Below are 27,473 nucleotides of genomic sequence, written 5' to 3'. Positions count from 1 at the left end.
TACTTGTCTGAGGAGGATGGGGCTCACTTCCACAGAACGGTAGGAGCTGGAGCCTTATCCTTGGACCTAGTTCTTGGTGGGTCAGTGGGAGTTTCATGCTGTGATGTTTGAAGGTATTTTTCCAGTAGAAACATCTTCAGACACAGTTCTTTATCATGCCTGGTCCTGCCTTTCATGTTGCTGCAATGGTGGCCCATCTGAGGAACATGGTCCCCTCTGAGGCAGCAAACACAGGAAGAATGACCATCAGAGAGTGGCTCAGCATCCCTGAAGGTGTCGCATTTCTTGCAGCTCTGGGAACTGGACATGGCAACAGTTGGACATTTCATCATCTTGCTTCCTCAGGATGTGAAGATTGTTTTGAGAAGTTGAGGGAAAGAGTTGAATAGGGGAGTGGGAGAAAACTCAACAGCTTTATTACTCCTTTTTCCCTTTCCAGCCAACCTCCTCTTTCCCTTTCTTCAGTGTGTGCATGTGTGTGTGTGCAGTGGTAAGGAAAATCTCCACTTGCTGGCATGAGGGCACACTCCCACATAGGGTGGAGAACCCACAGGAGCAGCCATCAAAGAAGGACCTCCTACTTCAAGGCCTCACATCACATGAGTTGGAGAACAGATTTGAACAAGAAACTGCTAGCCCTGAGTTGAGTGCTTTCACCATTATGTTATGCAATAGTCTATGGCAGTCCCTTAGTCTCTCTTAGTTGAAGCTCGTCCACTGCATAAAGCAGTGGTGATAGTCGGTTAGGCGGAGAGGCAGAAATGAAAAGCGGTAGTATGAAAGAATCTTCATGATAGTTAGACAGAAATTAAAAAGACCATTCAGAAGGGTAAGTTGCTTGCCAGCAGCATGTAGAACACTTAACACCCAATAAAGTATCAGACTAACATATACCCTAAATCAATAAAAGACAAGATGAAGACTAAAAGAATGTCACCACTTGGACCACTGAAAGCAGTGCTGAAGGCTGGCTGCCCCCAGCCCTGACCCTTCCAAGACAACAGATCACCACCCTCCCCCCACTTTGCTCAGGGGTCCAGAGAGGCAGTCAGCATCCCTGACCATCCCTCAGAAACTGATGACCTGTGCATTTTTATGATAATTTGGCTTTCTGGGTGTTTTGGCAGTTTCAATGAATGAGGCTTTAGTTGTTTCATCTAATGAAAAAAGTTTGAGATTACTAAATTGGATCCAACTATCCTTACTGAAGCCTATATCAATAGGAGCAGGACTGAATCAAATACAAAATAATGACTACAATGACACATCCTTGTCAATGTTCATCTTGCTTCACACTCTGTACTGCAGACAACTTTGCTTTTATTTTCTTGATTGTGAAACTCTTCAAGGTAATTCACACAAATTATTAGGTCTGCAATGAAACTGAGATTCAAAACTCAGCTGGGATTGTTTATTATGCAAATAACTATGTCTTCATGAGTTTCTTAATTGTAGATAAGAAACCAATTATAATGTAATCTTTGGGGACATGAAGGTTGTGGATATAAGGACTGCACAGACTGTTCAAATGAAACACAAAGCCTCAATCATTGCATTTTCAAGAGTTTTTATTGCAGGAGCTGGACATATATTGGTAAATGCAGCACCACTGAAAACAATATTATTATAATCTCTGGAGTTCACAAGTCAGGTACAGTTGATATTATCACATTAATGCTCATAAATTTCAGACTAATGCTTCTTTTTGATTTAACTTTTTTCTCATTGTATCCTGATTAGAGAAACAATGTTTTCAATATAATTTGTGAACAAGCATCCAAAGATGTGATTTTTTTGTTTGATTTATCACATCTGAGTTTCAAGTCAATGCTAATTTTAAGGCTATAACTGGCAAACATTTTCATTTTGTAGAGTATAAATATTGTATTTTATAGTACCACATTTCTCATACATATTTTATGCTCAGATCTTTTTCAAGATGATTTAGCAGCAGGAAAAGAAAAATTAAGATGTATAGATAAGACAACTACATCAGATTATAGCAATGAATTTCCAAAGTTACTTTCTATGCTAAGGATAGAGGAACCACAAAGGTTAAAAAACTTAATTCAGATTAATATAGGACTGGAAGGCACTTCATGCATCATCAAAATGAATCTTCTGTGGTGGGAGGCAACCTCATCCTACTGTTCTATGCATAAATATGTCAAGCTCCCTCTTAAACTAGTGTAGGTTGTCTCCCGCTAAACTATTATCCTAATAGGAGATTGTTCTACTTCTGAAGGTTAGAAAGCTTTCTCCAATTTCCAGCCATTTCTTCGTGGCCAGTTTATACCCACTTTTCATACCAACATTGTCCTTTAGCTTAAATAGCCCTTCCCACTCCATTATTTTCCTGATGTGTATTACAGAGGTCAATCATGTCTTCCCTGAACCTTTCTAGGCTAAACAAACCAAGCTCTTTTAGTAACAGAGAGATAGCTCATTATAGGGGCTCTTTTGCATACTTTGCTTTTTCTAATTCTTGACTCCCCCATGCTTCTGCCCCTCTGCTCTCTGCTCTCTGATGTGCTCCCCTTGATAATACTTTTTTTCTGATTTGTCACCCTTGATTATTATTTTTGGTTCTCTGTGCGTTAAGTGTTGAGTCTGGTCTGGTATGGCTATGATCTGAAGACGTGGGTCTGTCTCACGAAAGCTCATCACCTTATAAATTATTATGTTAGTCTTTAAAGTGCTACTGGACTGCTTTTTAGTTTTGACAACCTCTTTTAGTCTTCTCTCATAAGTCAGATTCTCCACTGCCAATAGACTAGGGGTTTGCATGCAGCTCTTTAAGGACTTCTTTGTGGCTCCTGACACTATAATTACAAAATTAAAAGAAAACCTTCCTGACTATTTTCAATAAACATGCAAGTCTAAAAGCCCAAAAATGAACAACTCATATCTAAATAGCAAATGATATGTGATCTAGAAATGTTGGATAACACCCCTGAGCATCCTCAAGAGAGAGAGGAGGTTTCTGAGGAAAGTCAGGAAGACAGTATATCACATTACAAATCATTGTGTGTGCTGTTCTTAAAATGGGGTTTACAAGATGGATGGTTTGATATTATTTTTAAGGACCGTGTCATATTCACAGGCATTGAATAGGCACAGGCACAAGCTCTTGAATTATTGAGCTTTTGACTGAATTGGAAAAAATGGCTCTTCCTGGTATTTTGGTTGCTGACCCCTGCAATAGACAATATTTCACCTATCTTGTCTCTCTAATTTCTTGAGACCAAGACGACCAGAAATTATTATTAGTACCTAAGCGTACAACATTCATAGAATCATAGAATCATAGAACAATAGAGCTGGAAGACACCTAAAAAAGCCATCGAGTCCAGCCCCCCTGCTCGAAGCAGGACCAAACCCATCAGATCAGCCCTGCCAGGGCTTTGTTGAGCTGAGACTTAAACACCTCCAGGGATGGAGACTCCACTACTCTACCCTTGGTAGACCATTCCAATGCTTCACCACCGTCCTAGTGAAAAAGTTTTTCCTAATGTTCAATCTGGACCTTTCCAACCGCAACTTGAGACCATTGTTCCATGTTCTGCCATCCGTGACCACTCTGAACAGCCTCTCTCCAGCCTCTTTGCAGCCTCCCTTCAGTAAGTTGAAGGCTGTTATCAAGTTCCCCTCAGTCTTCTCTTCTGCAGACTAAACAGTCCCAATTCCCTCAACCTTTCTTCATAAGTCATATGCTCCACCCCCCTAATTATTTTGGTCGCCCTCCGCTGGACCCTCTCCAGTGTATCCACATCCTTCCTATAATTGGGGGCCCAGAACTGGACACAGTACTCCAGATGCGACCACACCAAAGCTGAATAAAGAGGAACAATCACTTATCTGGATCTACTGACAATGCTCCTCTTGATGCAACCTAATATGCGATTAGCTTTCTTGGCTACAACGGCGCACTGTTGACTCATGTCCATTTTCTCATCCACTACAGCTCCCAGGTTCTTTTCTGCAAAACTACTACCGAGCCAGTCAGACCCCAGCCTGTAACAATGCTTGGGATTCTTCCAGCCCAAGTGCAGGACTCTGCACTTGTCCTTATTGAACCTCATCAAATTTCTTGCAGCCCAGTCTTCCAATTTGTCTAAGTCAGTCTGGACCCTGTCATTACCCTCCAGCGTATCTACCTCTCCCTCTAGCTTAGTGTCATCCGCAAACTTGCTGAGGGTGCCATCCAACCCCTCATCCAGGTCACTGATAAATACGTTGAACAGAACAGGACTCAGAACCGAACCTTGAGGCACTCCACTAGAAACCAACCACCATCTGACATCAAGCCATTAACCACTATCCTCTGGGCCTGACCTTCTAGTCAGCTTTCTATCCATCTTTCTGTCCATTTATCCAATCCATATTCCTTTAACTTGCACACAAGAGTATTGTGGGAGACCATATCAAAAGCTTTGCTAAAGTCAAGATAAATCACATCCTTTGATTTTCTCCTATCCACAGAGCCAGTTATCTCATCACAGAAACTAATCAGATTGGTCAGGCATGACTTGCCCTTCATGAATCCATGCTGACTATTCCTGATCACTCTCCCCTCCTCCAGGTGCCTCAAAATGACTTCCCTGAGGAGCCCCTCCATGATTTTTCCAGGGACTGATGTAAGACTGACCAGCCTATAGTTCCCTGGATCATCCTTCTTCCCTTTTTTAGAGATGGGCACTACATTTGCCTTTTTCCAATCATCCGGGATCTCTCCCAATCTCCATGACTTTTCAAAGATAACAGCCAAAGACTTGTCATCAACATACGCCAACTCCCTCAGAACCCTAGGATGAATTAGGACCAGACCCATCGATTTATGGACATTTAGCTTTTTTAGATAGCTCCTAATCTGTTCTTTCCCTACCAAAGGCTGTCCACCTTCATCCCACAATGCATCACTTATCCCATTAGTCCGGGACATGTCTTTGTCCGTAAAGACAGAGGCAAAGAAAGCATTAAGTAGTTCAGCTTTCCCTACATCATCTGTCACTGGGTTACCTCCCTCATCCAACTGGGGCCCCACGCCTTCTCTGATCACCTTCTTCTTGCTAACATGCCTGTAGAAACTTTTCTTGTTATCCTTCACATTCCTCGCAAGTCGCAATTTCAGTTGCACTTTTGCCTTCCTGATAACTGCCCTACATTCTTGAGCTATACGTTTATACCCCTCCTTAGACATCTGTCCAAGTTTCCACTTTTTGTAAGTTCCCTTTTTGTGCCTAAGTTTTCCAAGGATTTCCCCAAGTCAAAGTCTGCTTTTCTGAAGTCCAAGGTGTGTAATTTGCTGCTCTCTTTCCTTCCTTTGGTCAGGATCCTGAAGTCTACCATCTTATGACCACTGCTTCCCATGTTGTCCCCCACCTCTACCTTCCCTATTAGTTCCTCCCTGTTTGTAAGCAGCAGGTCAAGCTGCGCACGACCTCTGGTCGGGTCCTTCAGCACTTGTACCAAGAAGTGATCCCCAACATTCTCCAGAAATTTGCTGGACTGCTTGTGTACCGCCGTATTGGTCTCCCAACAGATGTTAGGGTAATTGAAGTCCCCCATGATAATGAGAGCCCGTGATTCTCTCAGTTGCCCAAAAAAAGCCTCATCTACCTCATCATCCTGATTTGGCAGCCTGTAGCAGACACCAACCACCACATCTCCAGTGCTGTCTACACCACTAAGCTTGACCCATAAATTCTCAACAGGCTTTTCTCCCTCTATGTGCTGGCACTCCAAGCAATCATAGTGCTCTCTTATGTACAGTGCAACCCCTCCTCCTTTTCTCCCTTGCCTGTTCTTCCTGAACAGTTTATATCCTTTCATGGCAGTGCTCCAGTCATGCAAGTCATCCCACCAAGTCTCTGTTATTCCAATCAAGTCATAGTTCTTGGACTGAGCCAGGGCTTCTAATTCCTCCTGCCTGTTACCCAAGCTTCTGGCATTGGCGTACAAACACCTTAGATAACCAGTTGATCTCCCCACCCTCGTTACTCGAACCAAGGGTCCACTTTTGTTGTACATTCCTCTTTGCATTTCTTCCCAGCCTCCAAGTTCCTTTCTACCCACAGGGTTTCGGTCACCTTCCCCCAGTGAACCTAGTTTAAAGCTCTCCTCACTAAGTTTGCAAGCCTATTTGCGAAAATACTCCTTCCTGTCTTGGTTAGGTGGACCCCAACTCTTCCCAATAATCCTTGTGCCCGGAACAGCGTCCCGTGACCAAAGAATCCAAAGCCCTTTCTCTGACACCACCTGCACAACCATGCATTTACTTCCTCAGTTCGATGGTCCCTACCTAGCCCTTTCCCTTCGACTGGAAGGATGGATGAGAACACCACTTGCGCTCCAAATTCTTTGACCCTTCTTCCCTGCACCACATAATTCGCAGTAACCCGCTCAGGGTCATTCTTGGCCGTATCATTAGTTCCCACATGCAGAAGTAGGAAGAGGTAGTATTCTGAAGGCTTGAGCAGTTTTGTAAGGCTCTCAGTCACATCCTGAATTCGAGCTCCTGGTAAACAGCACACCTCATAAGATTGTAGGTCTGGTCAACAGATGGCTGGTTCAGTCCCTCTTAGGAGGGAGTCCCCTACCACCACCACCCATCTTTTTCTTCTGGGGATGGTGGTCATTGAATCCCCACCCCTAGGGTTACACATGCCCTGTCCTGCAGTAGCAGCAAGTATCTTGCAATTTTCTTCCTGTGAGGCTCCTTCCAAAGCATTCATCACCGCAGAGCCAGTGGAGAGTGCCTGAGAGTGGTTACTTATCTCTGTATCAATGAGGGACTCGTGTACCCACCATATTTTTCTTCTAGAAGTTACATGGTGCCAGTTCCCCGCTTCATCCCCTACCACCCTCCCCCGTTCTTCTGCCTGCCGGTCTTGCAAGATTAAACGTTCTCTTCTGTCAAGGAAATCTTCATCCTCCCTGATTGAGTGTAGGGTCAACACTTGAGCCTCCAGTCCTCTAATTTTTTCTTCTAAAATGGAGACCAGCTTGCACTTAGTGCAGACAAAATCCCTTCTTTCCCCTGGGAGGAAGACAAACATGGCACATCCCGAGCAGGTAACTACAGCAGACCTATCACTATCGATGCCTGCCATCCTAGAATTAAAAATCCTGTTTTTGCTTCTCCTTTACCTGCCTGGAGAACTTCCTCTCAACTTCCTGTTCATAAAATGTCGGTGTTGATTTGAATCTTTACAGTGTGAAAATCAGTTTGCAAATCTAATGAAAACAGAGCTATTTTTGTACAAAATTCTGATATTGCCATTTCTGGTGTATTCAGGAAGTATAGAAATGGATATGTGGTCATGAAAGTAATGTCACTGACTATAGTCACATATATTACATGCATAAGTTATGTTAACTCCCCACACCAGCTTTACTATGACTTGACACACATCTGTTTTTTGTGGAGGCTCTGCAGACTTGTTTTGTATCACTAGGGAAAATAATTAGGCCAAATAAATGAAAATCTTCCTAACAGTAAGATTTATGAGAATGTTGAATGCTCTCTCAGAAGAAAGCCTGGAAGCCCATCCCTTGATAGCTAAAAAATAGCTGGACAAGACAGAGGCAAATACATAATTGTGTATGTGTACATATAAACTGAGAAAAGAGAACATTCGTGGATTGGCTGAAGTGATGCATTAGATCTTCTATGAATAACTCGGTATTTATTCATTCAGTTTATACGCTATAACTATCAATTATTCTCAAGCTACCAACAATGTTAAAATAAACTTATACTCAGATATTTATGATTTTAAATTGAGGATGGATATTGTGATTCAAATGTTTAAAAGAGGATCCCGAAGTGGTGCTGGCAAATATAAGCCAATAAACCTAACTTCAGTCCCTTACAGAATGGGTTGAAACTATAGTAAGGAATAGAATTATCTCCCCCATAGGTGAAAATGATGGCTGTGGCCACACTAGCCCCCTCCTTTCAGAGGGGCATGGTAATAAGGCACTTTGGCGGATGCTAATGAGATGCTTCCATGGATATATAGCACCTCATTAGCATAATGGTGGACGCACATGCTTCGAAAATGCCGCTTTCAAAATGCACATTTCCTGTGTAGTTGGGCTCTTTCGAAATGACCCCGATTTCAAAAGCCCCTTCTTCCCAAAACCTATTACTATGCCCCTTCTGAAAGGCGTGGCTAGTGAGGCCACAGCTGATTTGTCTGGGAAGAGTCAACGTTTTCCCAATGGAATATCTCTTAGAGGGGATCAACAAACATGTAGGTAGGGTTAATCTAGCATGTCTAATGTACTTGAACTTTTAGAAAGCCTTTGACACAATCTCTTACCAAATTGTCTGAAGCAAAATAAGCACTAATAGGATTAAAATAAAAGAAAAAGGGTAGGACTAAATGGTCAGCTTCAAGAATACAGAGCAGTAAATGGAGATTTGACACAGCAATCTGGACCGAGACCAAAGTTATATAACAGCCTTATGAATGAAAAGGGGGTAACCACAATGAAGTGCAGAATTTTGCATATGGTACAAACAATTGAAGGTAGTTATGTAAAAAACAGACTCTGAAAAGTAGCAAAAGGATCTCACTGACCTGGGTTCCTGAGCAACAAAAAAGCGGATGAAAATCAATCTTCAAAAATGCAAAGTGTTATACATTGGAAAATATTAAACAACAGGGTCTAAATTAACATTGTGAATAATACCAGAGAGACAATCATGTTATTCTGTAATCTATCAAAACAAAAAAGTAGTCATGTACCACTTTAAAGACTAACAAAATAATTTATTAGCTGATGGGTCTGTCCCACGACAGTCCATCACCTAATGAATTATTTTGTTGGTCTTAAAGAACTACATGACTGCTTTTTTGTTTTAACATTGTGAACAGTGCTCTGAAAATATCTTCTGCATGTGCAGGAGCAATAAAAAAAATAGCAGACTATTAGTATTAGGAATCTTTTTAAAAAAGGACAGATAACAATACAGAAACTATTATAATGCTAACATACAAATCCATGGTAAGCCCATACTAACTGTTGGCAGTTCTGGTCATCTCATCTTTAAAAAAATGTATTTGAAAAGGTACAGTGAAGCACAACAAGTAGACTTAACCATATGGAACAGCTTCTGTGTGAGGAAATATTGAAAAATCAGGGACTTTTCAACTTAGAAAATAGATGCTGAAAGGGCATATGATAAAAATCTATACATTGACCAATGGTGTGAATAAGGCAGTGTTATTTACCTTTTTATAAATAACAAGCAGGTTTGCAGTACCTAAGACTAACAAGTTTATTTATTAGGTAATGAGGTTTCATGGGTATGAACAAATGAAATTAGCAAGCATCAGGTTTAAAACAAAAAAAAACAACCCAGCATTTCTTCACACAACACACAGTCCACTGGTAGAACTCATTGCCAGAAGATGTTATGAAAGTCAAAAATACAATGTTATTCAACATAGAATAAGATAAGTCCATGAACAATAGGGCCATCGGTGGCTGTTACTCAAGATGTTCTGGTTGTTCCTAGCTTCTGATCCCCAGAAACTGGGAGCAGATGAAAGGGGATGGAACATGCCTTGGTTGCCAATTGTTCTTAACCCTGAAACACCTGGCACTGGCTGTTGTCTGAAGACAGGATGCTGGGCTAGATGGGCAATTTTCATACCCGGTGTGGTCACTCTGATGATACCTTTTTTGTTTCTTTCTTACACTAAATAGATGTAGTTAAGAATATCATTAATTATACATCCAGATTTAAAAGCTGAGCAACTATATCATCTAGAAACAGATGTATTGCTAACTATAATTGATAAGTAACAGAGAGGGAGACGTGCTAGTCTATATACTATCAAAACAAAAAAGAAGTCAAGTAGCACTTTAAATAACAAAGTAATTTATTAGGTGAGCTTTCGTGGGACAGACCCACTTCTTCAGACCATAGCCATACCAGAGCAGACTCAATATTTAAGGCACAGAGAACCAAAAACATAATCAAGTAGGACAAATCAGAAAAAAATGATCAAGGTGAGCAAATCAGAGAGTAGAGGGGTAGAAGTGGGGGAAGGTCAAGAATTAAATTAAGCCAAGTATGCAAACGAGCCCCTATAGTGACTCAGAAAATTCCCATCCCGGTTCACACCACATGTTAGTTTGCCGAATTTGAATATAAAAGACAGCTCAGCTGTCTCCCTTTCAATAGTGGTGCGAAAATTTTTTTTCAGTAACACGCAAACTCTCAAGTCATTAACAGAATGGCCCACTCCATTAAAATGTTGACTAACTGGTTTGTGGATCTGGAGTGCTTTTATGTCTGTTTTGTGCCCATTAACTCTTTGTCTAAGGGAGTTAGAAGTCTGTCCAATGTACAAAGCATATGGATATTGTTGGCACATGATGGCACATATGATGTTAGTTGTGCCAACAATACCCAGACAGGAAGAGTTTGTGTGTTTCCGATTTGTCCTCCTTGATTACTGTTTTTTGGTTCTCTGTGCCTTAAGTATTGAGTCTGTTCTGGTCTGGCTATGGTCTGAAGAAATGGGTCTGTCCCACGAAACCCCATCACCTAATAAATTATTTTGTTAGTCTTTAAAGTGCTACTTGACTGCTTTTTTGTTTTCAGAATTGACAAAGTACTCAAAGCATCTCATTTTCTTCGCAAGGGCTTGGAATTAACTTGAAAAACAGGAACATAAGAGTAGCCTCGCTGGGTCAATCAAAAGTCCGGTTGGGCTCAGTATCCTGTCAACAGAAGCTAATGCCAAGTGTTCCAGAAGACAAGAACAGAACAGGTACCAATAATTTGATCAATCCCATCATCCATTCCCAGCGTCGTCCAAACAAAAGCACTGAAAATGAATTGAAATTGCAGGAGAGGCACTTATCTACAAGAATATATCCCATATGTTATTTTATAAACACAGGTATTCAGCAAAATGCTTTTCATACATGACCCTACAATCTTTCTTGAAATAATTTGGATTTTTTTTTCATTTTAGATGTTTTCACTCTTCAGACCATGAACAACTGCAACAGCAATTCTTTTGCTAAGGAATTTTATCTCACTGGATTTCCTGCACTTCAAGATTTCCAGATCCCTCTTTTCCTTATATTTTTAGTATGCTATCTGATCATTCTAATAGGTAATATCATTATTATAGTTGTAGTTGTGATCAATGAAAAACTTCATAAACCCATGTACTTTTTTCTAACTAATCTCTCTGTTTTAGATATACTTTTTACAACTACTACCATTCCCAAAATGTTGGCAATGTTTCTGGTCAATGACAAAACTATTTCTTTTCACATCTGCTTTCTTCAGATGTATTGTTTTCATGGTCTAACTATGATTGAATCACTGCTTCTTGTAGTCATGTCTTATGATCGTTACGAAGCAATATGTAATCCTTTCCATTATGCCATTAAAATGACAAAGAAGGTAAACATTTTATTGGCTACATGTGCCTGGGTAACTCCATTGTCAATATCAATACCTATTACTTTTCAGGCCTCTCTGTTGACATTTGGTGAAAAAAACACAGTTTACAATTGCTTTTGTGATCACTTGGCAGTTGTGCAAGCAGCATGTTCAGATTTCATTGCCACTTTTCAGTCTGTCTTGGGGTTTTATTTTGCCATGACTGTTTCAGCTGTGCCTTTTTTACTTGTCATCCTTTCATATATTTGTATCATTATCAGCATATTAAAGATCAACTCTAAAGTAGGTCGCAGTAAGGCCTTTTCCACATGTACTTCCCATCTGATTGTAGTTGGCACTTACTATTCGTCCATTGCTATGGCATATGTTTCCTACAGAGCAGACTTGCCTATTGATATCCATATTTTGGGTAATGTTGTTTTTGCCACTTTAACTCCATTGTTAAATCCACTCATTTACACTTTGCGTAACAAGGAAGTAAAATGTGCGGTAAAAAAGTTAGTTTTTCTGAAGATATTTTCTCTTTTTGAAACAAAGTCTAATTTCATGGGGAAAAATTAGCTCCAACATGTGAGTGTTACAGGTAACCTGGACATCACATTAACTCTTTTGCAAAAAAGTTACATGGCACTTCAAGGGTTTGTCTTGCATGGATCAGAGAGGTAGCCAAGTTAGTCTGTATCTTCAAAAACAACAAGAAGTCCTGTGGCACTTATAGACTAACAGATATTTTGGAGCATAAGCTTTCGTGGGCAAAGACCCACTTCATCAGATGCATGAGTGGGGGAGTTTCAGAGGAGGATTTAAAGAGGGGTTTTCAGTAAGGGGGAGGGCCAGAGCTGACAAGGTCTATTCAGTCAGGGTGGAAATGGTCCGTTATCAGCAGTTAATGTGGAGTTGTGAACATCAAGAGAGGAGAAATCAAGTCAGTTCAGTTGGAGGGATGTGGCCCATTGTCAGAAGCTAATGTGAAGGTGTGAACATCAAAAGCAGAGAAACTGCTTTTGTAATGGGCCAACCACTCGGCCCATTACATTTCCACCCTGACTGAATAGACCTTGTCAGCTCTGGCCCTCCCCTTTACTGAGACCCCCCCTTCTTTATAGCCTCCTCTGAAACTCCACTACTCATGCAAGTGACGAAGTGGGTCTTTGCCAACGAAAACTTACGCTCCAAAATATCTGTTGATCTATGGAGTGCCACAGGACTTTTTGTTGTCTTGCATGGGTTTGTCTGCCTTGGAGTAATTATCATTCTATTGCTGTCGAGTATTTTTCTAAATACCAACTTTCCTCTAGTGATAGACAGGGACAAAAAGTATTGTGCTTAACATTTTGCACTTTGGTTTACAGCTTCTCTTTACATAGAAGCCATAATCTGAACGGTGGTCACTGCTGTATATGTATTTCAAATTGGTTGCAGTGAAATTATTTTAAGTGGAAACAGCTTTCTCTTTTCCTAAATGGCAGCCCAAGCTAGGAGATGAAGTGAAATTATTCCTCTCTTCTTGTGCCCAATTGCCTGGGAACCTGACCCAACTAAAGTTTATTAACGGTGTAAATGTGTAATAGCTGTTCTAGGTTTTCCCATAATACGCAATGTAATTTGAAACTATTTATTGTTAAAATTATTTAAAAGTCCATTGCTTTATATCCAGGATGCAGTGGAAAGAAATAAAATACGGCTCCTAAGTCATTTTAAACATTTTATCAGATTGCAATATTGACACATAATATGCATAATGAATTAAGTGATATATTTAGCTGCCAGTACAAGCAGCTTACTCCCTAATCGCTTGCTTAGCAATGAAAGAATTTCCAGCTTTAAAGCTTTCAGAAAATTCTCGAAAAAACATAGAAGTAAAATACAATTACTAATATTTTTTCGCTGTACATACCAATAGGCTTCTATTGAGCATTATTGTATTAACTCCATTTAAGAGAGATTCTAACATAACAGAAGTTATTCTTACAAATAATCCAAATGGACTCTGGAGTGCAATTTTGAACTTTAGAATCTGTAAATTACAATATACTATAGATTTCAGAATTAGGGGAAAATGTTAGGAACTTCAAATGCAATACAAATAGCATGATGAAGTGTCATCTATAAGCAACAGAAGGCACCACCAGGTCTCTCATTTGACCACACTGTACAGTCACAAGAATTCTGCTTGTGAAGAAGTGCTACTCAGAGAAGAATTTCCTCTTTATGCCAAAGTCAGGGAATTAGCTCTCATGCCCTCTGGAGCTCCCTTCCACCAGTAACTCACACAATGATACCGCTCTCTTTCCATGACTTGGGATACTGCCTCTTCATGACTTGTCCTTCCAGACATTTCTTGATATTGTCCTAATTTCAGGGTAACCAAATTCCACCTGAGATGCTGCATTTATGCTGTTTCAGGCATTATCCAGGTCAGCTCAGTCTGGCTGCACCTACACTGCCTCTGCCTTTTGGAAGGGGCATGCAAATGCAGTGGATCAAAAATGCTAATGAGGAACTGCACCTCATTTGCATAATGATGGCCACTCAATACATCAAAAGTTCTGCTTTCCAAATGCAAAATCGCTGTGTAGACAGGGTTCCTTCGAAAGCAGACCACACTTCCAAAAGCACCATTCTTCCTAAAACAGTTAGCTCGATATTACCCCGTGACTGCCTTTTCTGTAAATACTAGTAGCTCAGTTAGGGAGCACTAATATCGATATCACAATATCATCAGTACCTGATGGGTATAGCGTCAAGCTCAAATTAAAAAGTTAGATTAAAGGCCAGTGTGGAAGCACCAGGTCTTAAACTCGAATGTCTTTCTTTCTTTGCTGTTAATGCTGTGAGTGCATCTACCCATTACTAATAGCCCCAGCAGAGTTCGTGATTCTATCTCTACACTTAGTATTTTTTTTCTGCACTACCTGGTGCCAGTCACTGCCGCGCCACACCACGCGGCAGCAAGGCTGTTGTGGGGGTCATGCTTGCATAAGAGGCCAAAAAACTTCTCAGTGGTTTACATTTGTGCATCCACCCCGTCGTCCCCACACACAGACACCATGCAGTCGGGGTCTTTCCCATGCTCAACCACATCACGTGGCTAGTCCCCAACCCAATAAAAGGATGTGCCTGCCGTTCAGTGCTGATCATGCTGCCAAGCAGCACCATGTCCTGGCTTGCATGCAGTAAGGGCTCCAAGAGCAGGAAAGATTTTGGGGGGGCTTTCTGTTGCACAGGGGGCTACTTCAACTGGCCCCCACTGAACCCTCCCCCCACCCCAACAAAGACCTGCGGGGGGGCCAAGCTTCTGGGAACTCTCCCCCAGTGGCGAAGATTTTTGGGCATTTCTGCTGCAAAAGGGGACTACTTCAACTGGCCCTCCACTGACTCCCCACACCCATGTCCTGGCCGCAACAAGGACCTCGGGGTGTTTCTGCCACTGGGGGCTAAGATTTTTGGGCTAAGATTTTGGGGGCATTTCTACCATCTCCCATGTTGGCAGTGCATGTGTAGTGAAGAGGGAAGACAAAAATCTTTTTTTCCTAGCCTTTTCTACCTTATTTCTTCTAATTTTGGATGCTTTCATCCAGGGAAGAGCAGGTGGAGGGCCAGCTGAGAAGACAGAGTGTGCACAGAAGCTATACAATGGAAGGGGAAGACAAATACCTTCCCCTCAGTAACTCTCTTTTCAAAAACTTTACTATCAATTCTTTGTTCATGCTTTTCATTGTCCCTGTATTATTTTTAGGGATCAGATACAATCAAGAGAGGGGGGACACTCAGTAGATTGCCAGCTGAGAAGACACACACCTGCTGATTTTTATTAAAATCCATGATAATTAAGTTACAGCTACAGTTTTAAAAAGCAATTTAGTTATGGAAGGAAGACATTTCTGTTAACTTGGCGACCTTTGTTAATGCCCTTCTTTTCCTTCCTTCCTACTGGAAAAATGGACATTTGCTTACCATAGAAGGGGAATGAGGGCAAGGCAGTGTGGGAAGATGATGTCAAATACCAGTGAACACACCCAGAATGTTTCAGGGGCTTGCTGCCACCAGGGGAAAGTCTCCCCCAGTGGCTATCCTCACAGGATTGCTGCTGCCTGGGGAAATGTCTTCAACTGGCTCTGCAGTCACAGACTCCCACATCCCCCTGTCAAAAATATTTTCAGGGGCTTGCTGCCCATTGCAGATATCTGCTGCTTTTTGTAAAATATTTGCTATTTCAATGATAAAATCTTTTTCCTAACACAGGAGATATACCTGGGTCATAGAACGGGAAGGGACCTTGAGAAGTCATTGAGTCCAGTCCCCTGCACTCATAGCAGGACCTATCACCATCCTGAACAGTTTTTTTTTAATCTATTTGCCCTGATTTACACACAGCCCCCTCAAGAATTGGGCTCACAACTCTGGGTTTAGCAGGCCAATGCTCAAACCACTGAGCTACCCCTGACCCACAGTTATCAAAAGCATTTCACTTATAGAAACAAGATATTTCTGTTAATTTGGTGATCTTCGCCAAAGCCAGGCTCTAATTTTCTTTCCTTACTCCTGGAAAAATGGCTGTTTGCTTTCCATGGGAGGAGTATGACATCAATGCAATGTGGGAAGATGACATCACATACCCACTACCACTTGTGGGGCATTTTTTCCCATGCTGCATCTGCAAAAGTACCCAGAATGCTATGGGGCTGAGGGAACTGTGGGATAGGTTTGCACAATGCACTACTGAAACAGTTGATGTTTGGCGATTGAGTGTGGCAGCAATAAGTCAAATTTGTGGGAAACCTGTGGGAAGGTGAGGATATTCAAATTAAAATTTATAACACCCAGCATTATAAAATCGATTGTAATACACTCAGATTTATCCAGAAGTGTAGACATAGCCTTAGTGTCCCTTGGTATTGCTCCTTAACCCTAGAAAACTCTCTTCTGTTGAGAGACAACAGACCTCATCCTTGAAGCCCCTTTTCTATTCCTACTTTCTGACTTTATACCCCTCTTCTAGTGGGCATTCATCAGTAATTATATTTTATCAGTCCTTGGGTCCCTCCAGATGCCATACTAGGTTATTGGCTCCTCTTCCAAGGTTTTAAGGTGAGTTGTGTTTGCATTATGAACACAAAGCTTTGGTCCAGTCTTATTTTATTATTACTGATTCTCCCCTTCTTATGTTTCTAATCAGGCAGGAATGTCCATTTAATTTTTGCATATACCCTGTAAGACTCACACTTATCCTCGTGCGGAGATAAAGAACAGAATAGCCACAACCATCACCTAGTTCATTCACTCTTACAGCCAAGTGTACCATGGTACCTTAAAAACTAACAGATTTATCTGGACATAAACTTTTGTGGATTAAAGAAAAACACTTTGTCAGATGTCTGGAGCAATGTCATGGCCAATTCTCCTTGTGAAATAAGACAAATCAAAGATGAACAATTTAAGACAGTCTTGAAGAATCTTAAGATCTCCATGTCCTGAAAGTCTTTAACATAATCAACTGTGGAAAGAGCAGATGTAGTTGCTACTTTATGTGGAGACAAAGATGATATTGTGATGAGTATGGATTGACCTTCATCTTCTTCCACAAGATATTCCTGCTCATTATGAACAGAAAGCTTGGCCACACCCATGATTAGTGGTTGTCCAGCTAACTAAAATCATGCTGGATTATGGATGTTGCCAGATGAAAGAATGCTGGATTTGAGAGAGTCAGCTTATAGAGTGGTCCCACTTCTGTCCACAGAGCCTCTGTGATACTGAGGAGGATGAAAGTCTTAGGGAAGGAGAACATCTAAACAGAGTGCAGGGAAACAATCACCTTGTTGGAACCTTCCTTCCAGATGATGTCACTTTCCATTATATAATCCAGAGATCAAATGTGCCAGACTTTGGCTTTTTTGCTATGTCTGATAACAGAAAGTGACTTCTTTTCTGTTCCAGAATCTAATCTGGACAACCGCTCCATGAGAGACACATTTTTTCTACCATGGAAGAAGAGTTTGTTCTAAATCTATCCCTCAACATTCTTAATTCTGAGGATGCTGAATGAGATGAGACAGGGCAAGGCAATACTTATCTTTAGTACCTGCCTGGCTGAGGGAAGCTTAGTGTATGTACCTGTTCAATTCTGTGCCCAACCACCCATTAAATTTCCATCCATTCATCATTTCATGTGCCTGCTGATATGGATGTCAATGAATTGGTGCTGCAAATGTAAACTTGCACCCAGACCCTATCAGAGAGCCATTTGGCCCAGTTCTCAAGAGTCAAAGTGGCCTCAAATTCTGAATTTTTTCTATGAAGTCATTTCCATGTATTATAAACCTTGCAGTTATAACAGAGACAACAAAAGAAGATATATGTACCTGAAAAATTGATTTAAATCATTTTGGGACCTTAGGCCTTTACAGTTTTAAAGTCACATCCAAGTTTTCATCAACATGACCAAAAACTAGAGTAGCTTTTCTGATTAGTGATTCTATGTCATGAAACGTTATTTACTGTTTTTGCATAGATTACAGTTTTGGAAAGTTGTAATCAATTCTGTCACTACAAAGTTATTTGCTTGGTCTGAGAGTGAATTTAAACTTTAAATTAGATGTTTATCTCTGCATAGATTTTCATATTCCTGATTTTTCTCATGTGTTTTCATATGCAATAACCATATCAGGCTCAGCTACAAGCTGTCCTCTTTGTCCAGTTCCAGATTTACCTTTAAAGACTATTTGTGACAATAAACTTTTAATTCTATTTGTTTAATAACCTTTACATCTAATCTGGCAATTGTCCATGTTCATATTCATAATAACACACCAGTTATTAGAGGAATTGAATAGTGGGAATGTTAGACAAAATTTCAAGATTATAAAGAGGTAAGGGCTGTAGCAAATAAGACATTTCAGTCACAATGTAGTAGTAGTAGGCATCCTTCAGTCTGCATAGACTATGGATCACGCCCTTTAAACTTTCAATTGAGGACTTCATTTACAGCGTCTACTGTGACTATGAAGACCCACACGAGAGTGACAGTCCTTGCTGCATCTCTTGCAGATGTAGTGGGTGTCTGGCAAGTCCTTATTGTGCTTTCTGTGCGCTCGCTTCGCCTCTGCTAGCTGTCTGATCTTCATCTCGCCCTTCTGAAGGCCCTTGTGTAACCCCTGCCTCCATCTGCTGTGGTCATCTGCTAGTTCTTCCCAGTTGTCGAGCTCGATGTCTACCTCTCTGAGGTCTCTCTTGCAGACATCTTTGTAGCGTAACTGGGGGCGTCTGGGAGGTCTTTTGCCAGAGGCTAGCTCACCATACAGGATGTCTTTTGGAATCCTTCCATCACTCATCCTGTGGACGTGGCCATGAGGAGCTCATTAATCAAGACACAGAAATGCCCAGAATAGCAGCAGATACAGAATCTACACTTGATTTAGAGGCTGTACAGGCAGAAATTAGATCCTCAGAGATGCTGTGCAGCACGAGCAAGAACTTATGATTAGCACAGGACACAGTGTAAAAACAGTGATCACAAACCTGATACTGGACTTCTTGATAAGAACAATGTTGACCAAATGCAGGCATTTCTCAAATTTAGTTGTTTTCAGATTCCACATAATACACTGAAAGATGCTGAAAATCATACTTTTCCACTCATCTGCTGCAAAAAACTCTTCCAAATGGAGAGATTTACACACGAATCTGGTTCTGCCGGAAAAGCAGGCTCTGTACTGTGTACCTCTTTCATCTTTAACAGTAGTATTTCAAATGCATCTGTGCTGCCTGATCCATCTGGTTGGAGTATCAGTAGAGGTTGGAAGAAGTTGAAAGACTGAATACTTACACATGAAACTTCAGTATCACATAAAGGGCATTATGTTCATAGAATCATAGACTCCTAGGGCTGGAAGAAACCTCAGGAGGTCATCAAGTCCAGACCCCTAACCAAAGCAGAAACAATCCTAACTAAATCATCTCAGTGAGGGTTTTCTGAAACATAAAAACTGGTAATGATGGAGATTCCACAACCTCTCCTGTTAACCCATTCCCATGCTTAACCAGCCTGGTGGTAAGGGGGATTATGGGTATCATATCATCATGGTTACATTCTTCTAGACTGTCCTGAGACTCAAGACCAAACACCCTAGTGGCCAGAGTCAATAAGGCTAACCATGGGCACAAGACCACACAGCCCAGATGCCAGAGTCAGGGGCTGTACCACAGGCAGTATGTGACTGTGAATATTGCATACAGATGTGGTTGCCTCATCTCAAAAAAAATATAGTGGCACTGGAAAAAGTTCAGAAAAGGGCAACAAAAATGCTTATAAGTTTGGAGAGGTGCCAAAGGAAGAAAGATTAAAAAGACTGGGACTTTACAGCTTTAAAAAAGGAGAGTAAGGGAGGATATAATAGAGGTCTATAAAATCATGACTGGTGTGAAAAAACATGAATAAGGAAAAGTTATTTACTTGTTCCCACAACAAAAGCACTAGGGGGTCACTAAATAAAATTAATGGATAGTAGTTTTAAAACTAACAAAAGGAAGTTTTTCTTTACATAGTGCATAGTAGGCCTGTGGAACTCCTTGCCTGAGGAAGTTGTGAAGACCACAACTTTAACAGGGTTAAAAAGAGAACTAAATAAAATTCATGGAGGTTAGGTCCATCAATGGCTATTAGCCATGATAGGTAGGAATGGTGTCTTTAGCCTCTGTTTGTCAGAAGTTGGAAATGGATGCCAGGAGAGGGATCACTCTGGTAATTATTTGCTCTTGTTTACTCCCTTTGGGGCACTTGGCACTGGCTTTTGTCATCTCACAGGATACTGGGGTAGATGGACCTTTGGTCTGACCTAGTGTGGCCTTTCTTATGTTCTTATGACAGCCAGGATAGAGTGACCTGGGACCTCCCTGCTCCATTGGGTCCTGACCCAGGGACCTAACGGGGTAAACATATCTGCCATCTAGTTAGAAGGGATCCTAACACAACACACTGATTTTGCTCTGGGTGTTTCAACTCGCTTTCCACCCTGGGCCACTTCCTACCTTGCCTCCTGAAGCTGTGAGCTGTATGTCATTCAGGTCTCCAGTCTCCTCAGGACAGGTAGCTCCTTGGGACTCTGATTCCAGTCAGTCAGGTGTAAACAACAGATCTCAGGTCTGGTCCTTGGCATCTCTGGCAGCTGCTGCAGTCAAGACTGACATCTCTGCCAAGAGTTCTCCTTCCTGAGCACTCAAACTAGACTGAGCCAGCCTGCTCCCTTTTAAACTGGAAGAGCAATAGCAACATGCCCAGAACAATTTGAAGGGAGGGGCTGCCTGTGTCCATAGTGTGGGGTTACCCCTTTCTAGTCTAGTGTGGAATATGCACAACCAGTCGCAAGGACAAACTGCCTTCTTGAGGAAATGTGTCTGGAGAATTCAGGGAAGAAGTTCAGGGAGCAGAACATAGAGGTCCAGTGTAGGGAAACTGGAGCTGGGTATGGAAGTGAGTTGCATTAAAGGGGCAGTTGGGGAATGAAGCAGGAGGAAGCAGGGAGCCTGTGGAGATGTACCTCAAGGCTACTGCTCACCTGCTGTTGGTGAGGACTCAGCCGGGATGGGGCACCCTTCCAAGGGATCTATGGGATCCGGGCTGCTGCTTAGGGCTCTGTTCCTGCACCTTATGCCACATGGAGTGGGGGATTAAGGCCTACAGAGAGATGAGGTGGGAAATAGCTCACTGGTGGGGCGGGTGATGGGAGCAATGAAGAGCGAAGGAGGCAGTATCATTGAGTGGGATGGATGGAGTAGAAGAGAAAGGAAACAGGAATTGCCAAGGTAGTGGTGGAGCAAGGAGAGAGGGCAACCACAAGGTATGTCTGGGGGAGTTAGAGCTGTGGAGCAAGGCAAATGGCAGGCTCAGGTATGGGGTGGGAAGGTGCTGGGGATAGGAAAGGGCAGGGATGGGGCTGGGCCTGAGTCTGGTGGAGCAAAGGTGGGTAGGGAAGGACTGAAACAGCTAGAGTGGAGGGGGTATGGCTGGAACAGAAGGAACAGGAGCAGAGAGGGCAGAGCTGGAGTGGAGGCAGTAGAAGCAGTGAGGCGAGATTGGGCCTAAGACAGCTGGAGGGAAGAGGATGAAGCTGGCCCTGAGGAAGTCAGAAGGGAGGGGACAGGGCTGGTGTGGAGGTACTTGAGGTGGGAAAGGGCCGGCACTGGGACAGTGTGAAGAAGGGTGGGGCTGGTAGTGAGGTAGTAGGGTTAGGGAAAGGGCTGGCACTGAGGCAGTCAGAAGGTGGGGGAAGGGCTGGCACTGAGGCAGTCAGAAGGTGGGGGAAGGGCTGGCACTGAGGCAGTTAGAAGGTGGGGGAAGGCCCGGCACTGAGGCAGTTAGAAGGTGGGGGAAGGGCTGACACTGAGACAGTCAGAAGGTGGGGGAAGGGCTGACACTGAGGTAGTCAGAAGGCCGGAGAAGGCCTGGCACTGAGACAGTCAGAAGGTGGGGGAACGCCTGGCACTGAGGTAGTCAGAAGGTGGGGGAAGGGCTGACACGGAGGCAGTAGGAAGGTGGGGGAAGGGCTGGCACTGAGGTAGTCAGAAGGTGGGGGAAGGCCTGGCACTGAGGCAGTTAGAAAGTGGGGGAAGGGCTGACACTGAGGCAGTAGGAAGGTGGGGGAAGGCCTGGCACTGAGGCAGTTAGAAAGTGGGGGAAGGGCTGACACTGAGGCAGTCAGAAGGTGGGGGAAGGGCTGGCACTGAGGCAGTCAGAAGGTGGGGGAAGGGCTGGCACTGAAGCAGTCAGACCAAAGCAGGCAGGAGGTGCTGTGCAGCTTGTCCGCTCTCTGTGAGGAGCTGTGAGGGATGGAGTGGCAGATCTGGGCCTTGCTCCTGCTGCTCAGCCCAGGTGAGGCGGAGAGTGAGTTGGGTAAAGATGCAATGGTGGGTGTTTGGGATCATGCTTGCAAGGTCCTGCAGGGAGCCGGACTCCAGAGAAGGGGGAGTGTGGAGTTTTGAGGGCAGCAGGGAGAACTGAAGTGGGGGGAAATCAAAAGAGTGAGCAATTTGAGAAGCCAGAGGAAGGACCACAGAGGGGCACATCAGGAGGTACCAGAGCAATACTATGAGCAGGATCTGCTGAGAGCGGCTCAAGGCCGAGAACCATGGCAGAGGCAGAAATGAGCCATGGGCCTGCAGCTTGCTGGAGCCAAACTGAGATGAGAGGCAAGGGACTCTGGATATGGGGCAAAATGAGGTAGGGGAGCACGAGAGAGGTAGGAAACAGGGAGTCTGGGTCTTGGCTGTGTTCAAGGGCAGTATGGAGGATGGGGTAAGGCCCACAGAAGGCTGGAAGGCTGGAGGGGTGCTTGAACAGGGAAGGTGGTGTAGACGCCATAAAGGGTGAGCGTTCTGGGGTGGAGGAGAGCCTAGGTGGTGGGTGGGGAGGCAATAGGGCTGTTAAGGGGAACATTCACATGGGGCTCGGGGGAGATAAGCATGGAATGAGGACCCCTAAAGGAAGTTTTCATGAGCTCTTTTGAGGGGGGACCAGTGCCAGCTGAGGGTGATTTGTAGGAAAATGAATCAGGGGAAAAATGTGTGACTTGGTAAATTCAATTTTTTGTAGGGGAAAGAATAGGGAGGGAATGTGAGGTTTGCTGAAGGCTTTATTTGGGGTATGGAGTAACAAGAGCAAAGTAAGTTCCTCCCAGAAGTCATTTGGGGTACATTTGAACAGATGAAGGATTACCGCTTGCTGAATGGGGATGTTGGGAACACAGTGCAGGGAGACATAGAGCAGGATTTTCCAATGGGGGCAGAGGAGCACAGAAGAGTGTAGAGCATATCATGCTCCGGGGAGCCAAGATGCACCAGCTCAGGGAGAAATGTAGTGGAGCTTGCCAAGATCCGAAGAGTTCCTGGATGGGATTTGTCTTGGGCAGGTAGATGGAGTGAGTCCCTGGGAGAAGCACATTTTTGGAGCAGTGGAGCGGGGTCTGCAAAGTGGGGAGAACCTGCAGGGATTGGAGAAAAGATAAGAAGAAAGTTGTGTAACTGGGGATAGTAGAGAGTAGGTGTCATTGTGGGTGGCTTTGATGTGGGAGCAGTTTAGGCAGTTGATAAGGGACCTGGGACTGCAGCTTAAAACTTGGGCAATTGGAGAAGAGCATAAAGGAGTGCAGTCTGGTGAAGATGACATGGGAATGGGGCAGCAGGAAGGGGTATGTGACTTTGTAGTCGGGAGTTACCCTAGAAAATGTGGGATATGAGGGAAAGAATAGGGAGAAGGAAATGGGTCCTGCCCAGTGAAGTTTTGGAGGGCCTGATAAAAGAGCAGAAGACAACACTTGTCAGTGGAGATGTGGTTGGGATCACAGCCCATGGACTGGGGACTATGGCTGAGTATGTGAGGGTTTGATGGTGAGCAAGGAGAGCAGGCATTCTTCCAAGTGGGATTAGCAATGTACAGAACAGCGGGTGTGGAGTGTGGCTTGCTATAGTAGATGATGAAATGGTGTCTGCTGTAACTGCAGGGGAAGAATTGTGTTCATAAATGGAGATGGCTGAAAGTTGCAAAGACAGAAGAGAGGCAGTGAAAGGAGGAAACTGGAGAATATGGCATATTGATGAGTACAGTGCAAATGGGGACATAGGGTTTTCCATGGCTGAGTGTTGCACAATGCAGAAGAGGAATGGAGGAGTGTGGCTAAATATGGGGTGTATTAGAAGAATGAAGCTACTTGTGATGGGTAAAATGGATCAAGGAGGGTGTAGTATCGTAGAGGAGGTAGGTGTTATCTTGGAAAAGAGAACCTGTTGGTGGGAGAATACAGTGGAGTTAGCGCTGGGTGATAGAAAAAGAGTACAAGGGGCCTGATGGAGAATGTGTCTTGAATTTGGCTGTGAAATAATGCCAAAAGAGCATGTAGTTGTCTAAGTTTATCAAATGGTTTGCCCACACTAATGAACTAAGATACAGCTTTCATCCATGTCTGTGGAAATCTTCCTCCTTTGCACATAGTACAGAGTCATTACTGCTTAAATTGATTTACAGTGTTAGACTCTAGAAGCAGATATCCCAGTAACTATAAACTTTTATTCTATTTATTTGAAACTATTTCTCTTCCTAGGCTTTTCTGAGACTTTAAACTTCTCTTACTGGGAAGTGATAGTACCAAGAAAGCTAGAACCAAGAGATGGCATAGATACCAAGGTAGTACTACTTTCTAAGAAAAATTGAATTTGCTGTGTTAACTCAAACTACTGACCCATTAATCTCAGTCTTTAGTAACCACCAGTACCAGATGCTTTAGGAATAGGGGTAACAACTCTATAACAAGTATGTATGGGAGAAAGTGTGTTCCTAATCCTAAAAAATTAGAGGTTTGGTTCTCTTCTGAAGCACAAGGACTGATGCTTAGTATAGCTTGTGCTTGTCTGTGTAATTGCACATGAAATTTTAAGAGTGAAAATCAATGTGGATTTACAGCAGTTATCATGTGACAGTTGGTAAAAACTTAAAGCATGTTATTCATTGCAAAGATTTAAGGAAAACAGATGGAACTTATAAGGCTCTCCTTAACAAAGGATATAAGCACTAGGAAATGTTTAAAATGTTTATTGTCACAACACTCCTATGAAGCAAGGAAAGTACCTCTGTGAGTTGTCAAACCCTAATTTTAAACAGTAGTCACACCATCATAAGACTCTACTTGCCTGAAACTTCTGGTAGGGTGAAATTGCCCATTTGTCAGGTCTGGTTTAGAACTTCTGAGAAATAGTTCTGGCATTCTGATTTTATTAATAGTCTGTCTTGAGCTGCTCATAGAGCATTAGGATTAGAAATTCAAATTGCACATCTTTTAAAATATAATTTTGCTTGGTATGTGAGGTATAGAATTTGACTTTTATTGTCGTAATTTAAGGTTCTTAATATAGTTTTCCTGTCTCACATATTTCACAAGACCTTATAACAATTGGTGTAAGAGTCCACAAGAATACAAGTTTATGACACAAATGTTAACCAAGTGAGGTGAGTACTTCGTGAAACATTGTCATTGTAACCCTGTAAAGTAAAACAGACCAAAATGAACCCTGTAAAGTAAAGCAGACCTAAAAAGGAACCTTTAAAGTAAAACAGACCATAAAAAAATTAACTGAGTATTTTAAACTGAATTTCAAACTTAGGTGTATATGTTTGACTCCTGGGGAATGACTCCATCCTAAGCATGAACCTGGAATTCTAGTTTTGTGCTGTGGCTAAATGTCGCAACATAACTCTTTTGGTAAAATTGCAACAAGAAGTCTGTGACTGAAACAATGACTTAGGGCCAGAGTTCTGAAGGCATTTGGGTTCCTAAATATTGAGATGGGCTCAAAAATGCTTTTAAAAGATTTTAGGTTAAAGGTCAGATTTTTAAACACATCAAATATAAAGAATACCTTCATCATTGAGCACTGTAAACAGGTATGGTATTTTCATTCTAAAAAACAGATTTTCCTGATAGCTGTTTCTGAAACTATACTGGCGTATATGGGATTCATGCTGTAGATCTAACACTAAGTTTGAGGTTGAGACACTTTCTTGTGGCACACACATGCTGTGAAAGAATAAATCACAGTGACCACTAAAAAGATATTATTCTGTAGCATAATGTGAAATTCTGAGCAGTCATAAAAAAGAGACTGCTGCCAAATTAAGACAGTAAAAGCACCAGGCTGTTGGCTTTAACTCTACCCATTATTCCAAAATCATTATTCAGCCTCAATTAGAGACTGTTTTAACTGAGTCGGGCCAGCGGACTCTAGTAGTAAGGGGGAAAGGCAGCTCAGGAGGCAGCACCAGCTAGAGGAAAAAGAGAAAGAGTTGGGTAAGCACCCAGGTGGAAGAAAGAGGGAGGGACTGCAATTAATCGATGAAGGCCAGCTGTTTTTTAAAAGTTGTTCCAGTGGAGGGGAGTGGGGGGGGGGGGAGAGAGAGAAGAAAGTGAGCAAGGAGGTAGATGAGGTAGAGAAGCAGAGGAGAATGAGATAAGAGGAGGAGAACTAGGTATGGAGAGTATCAGGGAGTTGCTAAATGGGAGAGTGGCTAGGTTGCCCTCCCCCAGCAAGAATGAAAGCCCTGACCATGGCTAAAGGGGAAGAAGATGGATCAGCCAGCCTAGACAGCGGTGGGTGCAGTCTAAATGCTCCAGCCAAAAAGGAGTGGTGTGGGACCCTGATAAGACACATGAGTACCTTGCCAATCTGCACAGTAGTGCTGTGGCAACAGCGTTTAGTGTAATCTTTTAGGCTCTGTTTATGCTTGGGCAATTTTTTAACTATTTCTATTTTTGCTGACATTATGCTACAACAGCAGTCCCATAGCCACAGATATTTTTCATATGGACTGAATGTGCTCTGAACAGGTTTTATTGTTTTGGTGTTAAATACTATTGGGACCACTGGAGACTGGTTTATGTTGCGAGTCCTAATATTGCTCACAGTGACCTCGCTGTATTAGTATAGGCAATGTTTGGAAATATTTAGCATGCTTTGGTACTATAAAGTGTCTTTTCACAAAAGGAGAAAAAAAATCTCTGAACACAGTCTGAGGAAATGTAGTAAATACAATTTTCATAAAATGGAATATTCTATAGAGTGATTAGTCAGAGTTTGATAAAACTGTTCAATAATACTTTTTTTAATACTCTAGGAGAAGGTGTCTTATCTAATCCAAGTTGAAGGAAAGCTACATATTGTTCACCTACTACAGAAGAAGTAAGTGACTCCTGTCTTCCAAATCTTTCATCTGCTCTTTTTTATTTTTTGACATAAGTGTATGTGGGACTTTACAATTAAATAGGAAGACAAAAGCTGTTGATCTAGACATAAAAAAAAACAAAACAAAAGAAGTGAAAAATTAAAAGAGGGGAATCAAGAAGGATGGCTTTTACAGAGGGCATTAGTTAGAGCATTTCCACACTTTAAAGTTGAATCTACCTTTCCATCTTGATGATGATTTTTTACATGCTTTCAAACTAATCCACATGAAACTCTACGCCCATATGTCATCAAACTTTATGTCTTC

General features: G+C 42.4%; 2 protein-coding genes across 2 annotated transcripts in view; both read left to right on the top strand.

Moving 5' to 3' along the window:
- Positions 1-11,020: 11,020 nt before the first annotated feature.
- Positions 11,021-12,001, top strand: LOC142001593 (olfactory receptor 2AT4-like). The gene has a single exon (XM_074976994.1). The coding sequence runs from the start codon at positions 11,021-11,023 to the stop codon at positions 11,999-12,001; it is 981 nt and encodes a 326-aa protein (XP_074833095.1).
- A 10,266-nt stretch (positions 12,002-22,267) lies between these two features.
- Positions 22,268-27,473, top strand: part of LOC142001585 (disintegrin and metalloproteinase domain-containing protein 9-like) — a 93,782-nt gene continuing 88,576 nt past the window's right edge. Inside the window, exons 1-3 of the mRNA XM_074976982.1 lie at positions 22,268-22,310; positions 24,535-24,617; positions 27,099-27,163. Of these exons, the coding sequence (XP_074833083.1) occupies positions 22,268-22,310; positions 24,535-24,617; positions 27,099-27,163 (191 nt within the window). The remainder of the gene's footprint in view (positions 22,311-24,534; positions 24,618-27,098; positions 27,164-27,473) is intronic.

This window comes from Carettochelys insculpta, chromosome 1 (genome assembly GCF_033958435.1).
Source record: "Carettochelys insculpta isolate YL-2023 chromosome 1, ASM3395843v1, whole genome shotgun sequence".
NCBI lineage: Eukaryota > Metazoa > Chordata > Testudines > Carettochelyidae > Carettochelys > Carettochelys insculpta.
Note: the sequence above shows the minus strand (reverse complement) of the source record. Positions and strands in the feature narration are given on the sequence as shown.

Bases quoted from the DNA above. Each gene is read 5' to 3' on its own strand.
- LOC142001593 (XM_074976994.1), top strand. From the start codon at position 11,021: ATGAACAACTGCAACAGCAATTCTTTTGCTAAGGAATTTTATCTCACT.